We start from the raw sequence: 12,261 nt of genomic DNA, 5'->3' as shown, positions 1-12,261 counted from the left end.
GTTGCAGAAATGGGGCTTCATCATTTCCCAAATCACTTTGGTACACTGGATCAAGGTGGGCTTGTCTTTTAGAGAACCTACTTCTAATTCAGCAAAAACTTCAAGTTCCAGCTAAAATACACCAATACTGGTGAACAATGCTCAGCAACCATTTTGAAATAAATAAACCCAGTTATTTCTAGCCTAATATGCTCTGCAAATAACCTCACAAAAATACAGCGTTTGGGATATGAGTTCTGCTCTCCATCTGCTGTCTTCTCTTCAGGTAAGAATCAGGAAATTTTCTGAGAAGAAATTCTTTCTATTGTGTTAATATGTTACCACTGAGTACTTAGGTTTTACAAGTGGTAAAAAAAAAATTACCAAAATCTTAACTCCTGACAAGTTCCAAGGATCTTATAACTGGTGTTTCATACATGGCATTTTTTTCTTTCATTTCTTGAACAGTCATTATAAGAATATAACCCTCACAAGCTCTTGATTACTCTAGGAATAATATACACACTAGTACATTTTGGACAGATGCACCACTTCTGTCTCTCACCATACACATGAGAGAGTTCACACAGAGCTATACTATCATTTGGCTTGTTCAGAGTATTTCATAAATTCAACTACATAAAGTTCTCTTGTTGCTCAGTGATCCAAATACTATCAGTAACTGGATAAGAAATAGCTGCACATATGTTAGTACCTCAGGAAGAAACAAGTTCACTAGGACTTGGACATTTTTAAAACTCAACTTGACAAATGACTGAACAACCTAGTCTGAATTCAGCAATGACCCAGTTACAGGCAGCAGGGGCTGGACTAGGCGACCTTCAGAAGCCCTTTCCTTTCTGGATTTATCTAGTCTGTCTGTAGTCTGACAAAATCCTGACAGCAAACAACTGTACAGCTACTGAATGATTTATCTGGGGGCTGAAGTTTAATACCAAAGTGTTCAAATGACTCCATTGGAAAAACAGTTATTCCCTTCAGGAATGCTTTAGCCCGAAGAGGCAACTGGTTTTGGTTTACAAACTGCCCCTTTGTCACAAAAAGTATATGTACAGTTTTACTTCAAAAATGTTAAAAACAGAAGGGGTAAGCAGCAGTAGGTATGGTTTTACCCAAATAGTGTGGTTTAGTAGCAAACCCAAATAACTCCTACTTTGCCCCATAATCCTATCCTATGATTTGCATCAGTACAAGGTTTGCCAAGGAGCAAGGACACATGTTTAAAAACTCCCTTTGTAAGGGAAGGGGAAGTTAATCTGATACAGTTGAATGCATCAACCCCTACTTTGTAGCACCAAAACACTGCATAAGCAGGATGAAGGGTAATATGTGCTAGGACCAGTAAACTAGGAACATAGAATTGGAAAAAGGGCATGGAGAAAACAAATTTCTTCTCATGTGCAGCATTAAAGTCTTACCAGATCACACCACAAGTCTGAATTGTTGAAGTGCTACTTTTTGCTTTTAGTTTTAGCAGCCTTTTTCCAGTAGGAAAAATTTGGAAAATATTCTACTGACTGCCATCATTTCAATGTACATTGATTGGCTAAGGAGTGACAGGTTTTTTTAAAAAAAAAACAAATCTGGGGAGTATATGTTTTTATTTTCAGCAGCAAATTACTTCTGAACCTCTGTTTCTTCTGAAAGTAATTATTTTTTTTTCTGAAGAGAAGAAGTTAGTCCTATTACGGTGCTTACATTTAATTCTAGTGACAGTATCATAAATCCTATCTGGATTAATAACCTAAAGGAAACCTCTGTATCTATATCTATGTGTGCTCTTCTAAGGCCATAATTACAGACAGGAAAGGTTTGGGCTGGTATTTAGAGGGGTGATGAGTGTTCCAAGAAACTGGCAGCCTACAGTTTGGTCCCTGGTTCACTGAGCAAGTGCCTCACAAGAGCAAGCCTCAAGCAGGAGAATAGCCTATACCCACTTTCTTTTGAGGGACTCATTCCATGAAGGCATACATACACAGATTTTATCACACTTCATCACCTGTATATAATTAAGAGGACTTGTTTTTACTGTTTTATAATCTTAGATTGAGTGGGTAAAAAAATAAAAAAAAAAGAACAGGTTTTACTGGGTATAGCTGGGTGTGTACGCTCCAAATTACAGTGCATTGTAGTGTAGTCATTCATAGACAGGCTACCTTTGCAACTAGTTAGATTGCCACACTTGGTTGAAAAAAACCAGCACATAATCTACCAGAGCACTTCTGAATCCCTATAATACAGTTACAGAATGTAGTTTCTAGTCATGAGATTTGAGCTGCAGCCTACAGACTAGATGAGAGATTCATCCCTGCCCTTGCTATTAATCAGTCTGAGTTTAATTAGCAGCTCAAGCAGTAGTCTCACCTTCAATTATGTTCTCTCCTTTCTAGAAACTACAGAGCTGTACTAAAATTAGGTTGAACTAAGTATGTTATGTCCTGAAATAAGGACTCATTCCTATTGGGGTAGCATGCAGTTGCTTATCACAAGAGCATTGTACCTGAGCACTCTATTTTTCCCTCTTTCAAGTAATTTTAGTTGTAATTTCACAAAATCCTATTATAGAACCAAATATAAATATTTAATATTGATTTTTCTAATAGCACCACACTCTTTATTAGCAATTTACAGTTTAGACAGCATTGTATTTAACCCTGACATATAGCTCTGTACCACCCTAAAAATTGTATAAGAAAGCACATTAAGTATGATAACTAGTTTCTTAAAATTAAGGTAAGTGGTAATATTCCAGTGAAAAATTCTCTTACCAGAGCTTGATGACATAAGAGCTTCTTTGTGAGGAGGTGTTTTAATAGTGCTGATAGTTTTATTTTCACATCCACTCTTCAAGGTCAACACAGATGGCACCTTTTTAACCTTGGGAGTCAATACACTTCGTAGCGCTATTTGGTCTTTCTTTGGTATGTTTTTCCCTTGTGTTGTCCCATCTTTCACAGAAGGCATCTGTTTTAAGAAAAAGACACAAATCAAAAAGCCAACAGCAATTCAATCCACACACCACCAGTGTGAGAAACTAAAGATCTCCCTCTCAGCATCTGTAATGAAATACTGACCACCCAAGTAGTCATGCTTTGTCTTTATCCCGTGTCCACATATGCAGTTCAGAACCTCAAGAACAATCTCCTGAATGGCCTTCAGCAATGCAAACCTATTAGTTTGAAGCTAATCACTAGTAATGACCAACACACTAAAAAGAGGTTACAGAGGTCATCAGAATTTCTTCCTCTTCCTCCCCAAACTCTAATTAAACCACTCAATTACATGACTACACCTACTCTCAAGATCTTAACCAATGAACTACACATGTTCAAGGCCCTGAAAATTTAGTTGTCCTGTACTACCTGAAATGTCACAGTCTTTGTAATTAGTTTCCTGATCTAGGTCTTATGTCACAACAGCTTAAAATCCTTCACATTGAGGTGCCATAAGACAAAACATAAATGCAGGAGTAGATCAAGGTCAGGTATGAAATAACTGGTTTATATGTGTGAAACTGGTTTATATATGTTTCACACAGAATTCTTGCTCCAGTTTATACAGCATTTAGTTCACAGCCACTCCAGTCAAGCCTATAAAAACACACTTGACAGTTCAGCTCTTCATGTGCTTTTCTGTGACTCAAGCTGATTGCAGCAGTTCAGTCAGAGTACCGAACTTTCCATTTTCAACTACAATCCTCATGTTCATTTTCAGATGTTAATCGGTACTTCTCCACTTAAGAAGACCACTTCTTAAACTTAATCCAGCTGATCTGTCTACCATGCATTTTATAGAAATTTCTCTATTGCTTCTCCAGGTACAAGCAGAACAATAAATCACAAAGTTTTCCTTTTTTGCAATGGAACTAATTAAAGGCATTCTCTCCAACTCTTCATACCAAAGGCAAGGACTGATAAAGAATGCAAACTCTTAAAGACTGTAGAATTAAAACAGATCATCCTTGCTTTCATGCTTACTTAGGTTTTCAAGTTAAATTATTAGTCAAATAATAGTACTTATTACTTTCTTGTACAATGTTTCAAAAATGTTCTAAGTAGCCTCCCCCATATACTGAGCTTCACTGGAATTTTTCTGGCAAATTAGTAAGGCAAATTTTTCTGGCAAATTATTAAGGTCTGTCAAAAATTCAGACAACAGTTTTACCAGCCACAGCTGCTGCCTCCATTTCACCAATTTAACATAAGCTATTGAATCCACAAGCCAGCAACAGGAAAGACTCGAAAAAGTCCCAAGACTTCAATTCTGTATCCCTACTACATCTCCTGAAATCCTGGTCAACCCAACCCTGACACTCTTCCTTTCACATTCTCCTTTTCTTTTAACCTTTTTTCAGTGCATTTGAAAGCAACATGTTTCTCCTGACAGGCAGCTGACTCATCCCAAAATATTTCCCAACCAACAAGCACATGCATACCTCCCGGCCAGGAAGTTTGCACCTTCCAGCTGGCTGACTGCCCAAAACCAGGTATATGCCCTCTGCATGAGAAATATTTCCTGACTACTCCCAACTATTCTAATGAGTCCCAGCTATACTTCAAACAAATAAACTCCCAAATTATACAGAGGAGACAGGGAAATTAGGATATTAAAAATAAAATGTTTCACTGACTTATTGGTCTCTGGGTTTTGTGTGACTTAATGTTACTGTTCATATATGCATAACATGAACACAACTAATTTTTAAAAGTCTACTTTTCTAAGTCTACTAGTTCTTAAGCACATTTTGAAAGAAAATTCCAAAGCCAGCAATTTATCTCTAATGTCTATTTGAAGTTATAGCACCACTAGAATAATCTTGAAGAAATGTACATTAAAAGCTGTATGTAGAAAACCTCACCAAATTATGTGAGGCAATTTTACAAGGCTGACTAAATTAAGACTTGTTTGCTTTTATTAGACACCTTACAAACTGTTTTGTCTTGAAAAAGACAATACAGTTTACTAAAAAAAATTTGTATTGTGGAACAAGATGAAGATGGAGACACTAAACTGCAGCTGAAGGCAACAGCAACTAATTTGTAAAACAATACTTCTTCAGTGTCTTTACTAGGGAGAGACTCCATGTAGAAATCAACACTACAGTTACATTTGTAGACACCAAACCCATTTCACAATTTGCATACTGTGCAATACTGAATCTCCTTTTTTGCAAATGTACAAAACATATAAGTAAGCATGAAAGCAAAAAAACTTACCAAAGGAACAGAGTGCACTTCAAATGTTTCATTTGCTGCATCTTTTACCAATGTTGCTTCCAGAAGCACTCCCATGTTGCTGCTTTGCTCTTCTTCACCTTTGGTCAGGTCAATGTTTTGAGAACAAGGTGTCATTAAGAAGTTTGAACTTTCCATTTCATCGTTTAACATCTCTTTTGAGCTGTCTCCAGATGCTGGAAGCACAGCAGAAGCCAAGGAGCACACCGGATGGGTAGCACTTGCTTTGTCAACGTCTTGCAGACTTAACTTTAACGCAGGTGCTTTTGAAACCTTATGGGAAGCGTTTCTGGGATGTGCTGTGGCATGATCAACTTGGCTAGTGAAAAGGTGTTTGTTAACATGTAGCTTATGGGGCTTACTTACAGGCAATTCCACCTTAGTATCTTTAGCTGGATCTACTGTTTTTTTCAGCACTTTTAGAGAGGAGGACAATTGCCTTGGGGAACCAACCCTTGAAGGCGAGGAGACAGATGACAGTTGACGGGACTGGGGAGACTGTTTTAATGTTGCACTGTCTCTTGGCTGTGGCACAGGTCTAGACACAACCTTTGGCTTAACATTTTTAAAATTAGGTTTAGGAAAACTAACTATCTCTGATTTCCTTGCTTTGGTTATTGTTGATGCAACAGGAGACCTGCCCATTGGTTTTCTTGCAGTTTGATCTGAACTAGCTTTAAGCCCAGACCTGTTATGCCCTCCTACAAATGCTTCACTTCGTCTCAGTCTAGAAGACTTGTCTCCAAGTTCTTCCAAAGCTGAAACAGAAAAAGTCCTATTTTTTGATTGTTCTTTAGGAGTTGAAGTACATAGAGATGAACTGCTTCCATCAGCTGTTGGACTGAAGACCAAAAAAGTTGCTTCGCATTTCAGCTCAGGCATAACTGTCTTCTTTAATTTTGGAACACTGCAAGATACAGAAGGAATGTTGTGCATATTCTGAAGAGCAGCATTTCCAGAGATACTTTGTTCTTTGGTTGAAGTTTCACCAGTTTTGTTTGATACTTGTTCCACATCCATTTGATCTACTGGGAGAAGGTGCGCACTATTTACAACACAATCCATGCATGTTTCAGCAGTGGAATTCCCAGTTTCTTCATGGAAAGGAGTAATCTCCAAGGATTTCACTTGATCATCCTCATTAATATTAATGCATTGTGATAATGCATCTAGCTTATAAGGATCTATACATCCAGCAGGTAGCTCTACAGCCTGTGCTTCTGTTTCCTGTGATTCATTATCATTGTTGATAGTGTTTTTCTGATAGTGTTCAACACCTGAAGAGGTGAAATCAGGTGTTCTTTCTGAGCTGGTTCTATCAAATTTCTCTGAGATACATACTTCAGAAGAGACCAATGTTTCCCCCACATTCATGTCATCATTTTGGTCAGTTCTCAGATTTTCACCTATAACATTAGTAACATCCAATGTGCTCAGCTGGCAGCATGCCCTGTCATTTTTCAGGGACTGCATGTTCTGCTCTGAAGCAGGTAGAGTTAGTAGAGACTTAGAGTCAGTCTGACTGTAAGGCACTGAGTGTTTGATACTCTGATTTTGCATTTTTGCCATAGCAAAATCACCTTTCGCTAAGCTTGTCGTTGCTTCCAAGCCACAGTTCAAAGGGCACATACAAGTCTGCTCAGTCACAGAAGACCTGCGTGCAGCATCTGTATCTCCCGATGGAGCTCCTGTGCAGCTGTATTTACCAGGTGTCTTCTGTAGATCAAGTACTTCAATACACTGCTTTTTTAAAAGACTTCTGAAGTCACCCTTATTTTCAAAAATGGCATCACCTTCATGCTCAGCCACTATATTTTGGGCAGTTGAACTACCATGTATCTTGGCGGCACAATTCTCTGAGGAATGTGTACCTGTGTCACATGCATAGCTATTTCCATTTTCATCCCTTATAAGTAAGGAAGACTTCAACCCATTTTTTGCTTTGTCATCGGACTTCCCAACATTCATTTTGAAAGCTAAATTTTAAACCGTTTTCATTTTAGAATTCTTTAAAATCTCAGAGAATGAAGATTCTTCTGAACTTTGCAGGAAAAAAACCAACTTCTTTTCCCTGGAATGTGTCAATTGTCCAGAAAGATATTAAAAAAGCAGTTTCTTGTTTTCATGTTTCCCAAGAAGATTCAAGTGCTCTGGAATTAAAAAGAAATTTTTAAAAATTAGCCAAACCAGGATTTTAAGACAGTAAGCATTCACAAGTTCCTAGTCTTCAGACATCAGAGCAGCAACATAGAAGCAACATTTAGAATCCCAGAAAAGAAAAACTTCAGTCCTCACTCCTTGATGCAGAGTACCTAGAGACTGCTGTTTCTCTGCACTGAAGGCCTTTTTCCTACCCTTTGAGGCAGGAATGTATAGCAGAGGCAGCTGAAGAGTTTGAAAGGGTTACTTAAGACATCTGAGTTGAAATGGAGAGGAGAGGGAGGTCTGTGATCAGCTCTCAGGCTACAGCAGTACACTGCCCCCATGCTGGTGGGGCAGCCAACTGTAGATGCCTGTAGGACCCCTTCAGAGTCACTGGAAAGCAATTCCTTATCACTTCACTGCCTCCATCTTCCACAAAGAGGACACGATATTAGCCAAATGACCAAACAATTCCAATGTCCTCTCCAGCAGAGCTGAGCCATATACCCTCACCCAAAACCCAACAGAAAGGTGAAGGAGCAGGATTGACATGGACAGATGCTGGAGGACAACTTACCACACATGGAGTGGAGATTCACAATCAACAAACAGCACAGAACCCTTGCAACATACAGTGACAAACTCCTAACAAGTACTAAGACTGCACCCAAGTACCAAAACCACAAAGATGTGAATGAGAGAGAAGATCAAAGTGACCCAGGAAGCTGGGTGACCTCTGTAGCACTCCATATGAAAGGCTCCTAGTACCAGAAATTAGACCAGACACAGGAAGAACTTCAGATTTATAACATACGGTTGCAGTGGGTGGGGAATCTGCCAGAAGGAGGCTTTCAGAGCAATTAAAACCTGAATGCATGGGAAGAAGTTCATTGGATCTGACAAGGCAATCTGGCTGAAGATGCATTCATGGACAAAGATCAGCTTCCCAACTGAAGAAAATTAACACCTTGAACATCTTCACCTGTCTGGAATGACAGATCATACTCTCCAATCAAAGAGCAGGAAGGAGGACACTTGTCATCAAAAACAATGAGCAAACAGGTCTCTGATGTTTAAACAAAAATGCAGACTGATATCAGAGTATGGAGCTCTCAAACAAGGACACTGATATAATGACATATTTGAAATTTGGTGCAGCAGGACATGTACATCAGGATTAAGTATGGTGGGCACAATAACTCATAATTCACATAAGAATTATATTAAAGTCCAACACTATTGCACTGTATCAACTATGGTGACAATACTGGATGCAATACAAGACAGTTGCAACAAGATCAGAAAAGATGATAATAGTATTGGTAATACTAATATTAGACTTCTGGTAAAGCAATGTTGATTAGGTACACTGAAGAATAATTCTTTAGTCATATTTTTGTGGAGAAATGAAAGACTTATTTGGGAAACAAGTTTGTTCTGAGAAGCAACTCTTGACTTGTTCTTTAACAAGGAAGTTTAAATCCTCACAGAAACAATATAAGCCATTCTGGAAGCCACAGCAGGGGAAAGAAAACAAAATCTCATGCACTTCAGAAAGTGTAAAATGAAGCCAGCACATTAAGTAGGGAAAGGTAAGTTATTTCTTACATTATTCAAAATGCACTTTTTTCCTTAAACCTTTCTTTCTTCAGCTGGAAACACAGCTTGACTACATTCAAAATAAAGCCTTTATCACACTAATGAAAAGTATAAAGCTGCAGGGCCCATAAACAGTTTTGAGTACAAAACAGCAACATCCAAAGTAAGACTACTATAGAAGTTCAAGAATTTTTCTGCTCACTATGAACCAAACACAGAGTGGATTCTGGACAATAACCTTGTCTTAACATGGTACTTTGAACATCTGACTCAGATTGAAGGTAAAAAGACCATGAAACAAAGAAAAAAAGCTACTGAGATCAGACAGCACACCTTCCTCTGCCCTCCTTCCCATCCCCAAGATGAAATGACTTGTCTAGCTAAAACATCTCCTGCTTCTTCAAGACTGATCTAGATCTTTTGTTTATTGACTATTATTCAATCCCTAAAGAAACAAACAACTGTAGTACCCTCACTTTCACCTTTAATTAGGAAACTTAAGGCAGATGGAAGAATTCTTAAAATAAAGTCTTCCCTGAAGGCAGGGCAAGAATCTGTTCTGAATAATTTTCCATTGGTTTAAGTCAATCAACAGAATCAACTGCTGAAAAATATTTGCAAACTTTGCTTTCACTGTTGTTTTGACACATTGAAACTTGTTTCTGCTTGTCTGGATACTTGCCCTTAACACAGCTTGCTCACCTAGTCATGCAACACAAGTTAAGATTCCATTTTGATTCAGCAGTAGCTCAGATCAAACCAGAAGTCTTATCTCTTTCAAGAGCTTTCATTCTGCAGAAAATGGGCAATTTCAAGACTCAGCAAGACTAAAATCCCAAGATTTAAAGAATGTTACATTACCTTACGGCATATGTAGCCAGTAATGCCAAAATTTGAAACAACACAGGTAGGTAAGTAAAGTTTGATTCAACTGATGCTGAATAAACTCCAAAAAGATAAAAGCAGATTTGATACTGAGTAGAGAAATGAGGAAGCACAATAAAGTTGCACATACCAAGGTGGACATATACATATATAAGTCTGTTACTCAGTGTTCTGGACTTTCACACAGCCAGAGCATCTGTAGAAATAAATTACTAATTCAACTTTAGTTTTAAAGCAAGCCTTCACTATATTAATCAATACTTTCATGAACAAGTAGACCAGCTTCACATCCACATTTAAAGTCCTGAAAGCATCCTGCATAAAAAGAGAGGTATTCCTAAGGATCAGCTGCGGTATTTAAAAATCTGTAACCTAGATGAACATTATTCCTTAAAGAATTGAAATTCTGTAACTTTGATATAACAAAGAAATTCATTAGTTTTACATTTGCCATATAAGGCTGAATGAAAAACAAACCTCAGCCCAGCATCTCCTCCATGGGGGTGGGGGGGGGGGGTCAGTAGCAGAAATACAGACATAACAGTTGTCCTCACCGAGAACACACTGTTCCTGGCAACTAGTGACTGCAGGAATTCTCTAAACTAAATACTAATAAATTTGCTTTGACTTGGTCTTACATAAAACATTATGAATGCCTGGCCTCCACAACACACTACAGCACAGTGCAAAACAGTTCAGCTGGTTTTGCCTTCAGTAAAGCTCAGCTCACCAAACTTCAGTTGTGTACCTCCAGTGTTTACACACAGCAGAAAAAGTCTTTGGCTCTAAGTTTTCCCCTTCCTCAACTGAAATAAGAGCTTGGGGTAACAGCAGTACCACTTGGAAAACAAAAACAAAAGAGACCAAAACAAAATAGAACAAAAGCAAACAAACACAAACAACAACAACAAAACCAAAAACAACATCAAAAGAAGCTTGTCACGTAGGCTATCCTAAAAAGAGGAGGCATTGGTTGCCAACAGCCCCAGATCCAGGAGAAATACACTAAATACACTACAACATACAGAACTGGGCTCAGAGTAAGATCTTGTCACTTCTACTAACCAACAAGAGGTGTCCAGGGGTGTGCTGTTAAAGGGGCAGGGGGACAGTCACTTGTTTAGTGTGAGGTAAACAGAAATCAAAACCAGATGATTACAATACACAATTCAACTCACAGGTTGACAAACTGCTACAAGAATTCAAGTTAGTTTGTGTTAGTGTCACAATGCAGACATTAATAATTTCTCACTTTTCCTGGTACTTTATCTGGAACTTGATTCTTTCAAGCAAATCATCAGAGAGCATTCACTGAAACTCATCAGCTGTTTGTGAAGTCTCATGAAGGGGGGACATGGGGTGGTGAATAAATCTGAAAGGAGAGGGCGTGCCCAGACATGCAGGGAGGCTGTCTAGAGTGCTCTAATTAACTGAACATGCTTTGATACCAGGCAAAATGCAGCATCAGCATTCCCCCACAAAACCGTATTATACGGTCATGATTACCTGAAATTAAAAACCATACAAAGCATTTCATATATTAATGCATTACACTACAACCAGTTTATGTGCCCATGTCCTGGAACACAACACAATCATGGAAGTGTGACTTTTTCAGCACATACACCTGAAGGCAGAGATGCATCATCCACATCAACCCAATCAGGCATCCCTCCCAACATGCTGTTCAGTGTTGCTTGAATATGCCCCATAAGAAAGCACTAAGGAAACACAAAATGGTTCAGATAATGTTGCATTTACACAGAATTGCAAATTTCAGAGCTCTCTCTGCTGCCTCAGTAATGTCACATTTTAATGTAAACTAAATTCAAATTATTCTAGAAAGGATTAAGTTAAACTCCTGTAACAACTTCACACAAACATTTATAACATTACGAGTATTATCTACTCCTAAAAGTGGATTACATTAAGTTCTCATATGGTCATGGAATTGCTTGCTTCAGAACACACAGTATCATCAGTGAGTTTACTGTAAAGATGTTTATAAAAAAAACAAAAAAACCCCAACAAACTACCAAACCAGAGACAAACCCATCCCACAGAGTAGCTAAGCAGTACCTGTACACTTCAGCCAAAGACATTTTAGAAGTCAGAAACCATGTTAGTCACTTGATACAGTAAAAAGAAATAATGGGCAATTTATGTTTGCAAGCAATCATGCTGGCATTTTTGATTGAAGGAGTCCTATCACTTCCAAAGGCATAAACTATCAGGCTTTGCCTTCTACTGGGCTATTTGCTAGCCTGTTTCAAGACTGAAGCAGAAACATAAAAGTTACAGTAATCAAGGAGAATTAATTTTAATAAGTTACATCTTGGCTCTAAGATAGGGAAGAAGTAAAGCAGAACAGCAGTTCCACCTTGCTAAGATGAAAAGTCCT

The 12,261-nt window shown here is 38.3% G+C and overlaps 1 protein-coding gene across 2 annotated transcripts in view; it reads right to left on the bottom strand.

Moving 5' to 3' along the window:
• The window catches only part of MTUS1 (microtubule associated scaffold protein 1), a 116,634-nt gene that overhangs the window by 76,318 nt on the left and 28,055 nt on the right, over positions 1-12,261 (bottom strand). For both annotated transcript variants that reach the window (XM_030239309.2, XM_018926484.3), the window contains exons 2-3: positions 5,217-7,384; positions 2,769-2,964 (exon numbers count right to left, since the gene is read on the bottom strand). In XM_030239309.2, the coding sequence (XP_030095169.2) occupies positions 2,769-2,964; positions 5,217-7,202 (2,182 nt within the window). In that variant the 5' untranslated portion in view covers positions 7,203-7,384. The remainder of the gene's footprint in view (positions 1-2,768; positions 2,965-5,216; positions 7,385-12,261) is intronic.

The sequence above is a fragment of the Serinus canaria genome, chromosome 4 (genome assembly GCF_022539315.1).
Source record: "Serinus canaria isolate serCan28SL12 chromosome 4, serCan2020, whole genome shotgun sequence".
Lineage (NCBI taxonomy): Eukaryota > Metazoa > Chordata > Aves > Passeriformes > Fringillidae > Serinus > Serinus canaria.
Note: the sequence above shows the minus strand (reverse complement) of the source record. Positions and strands in the feature narration are given on the sequence as shown.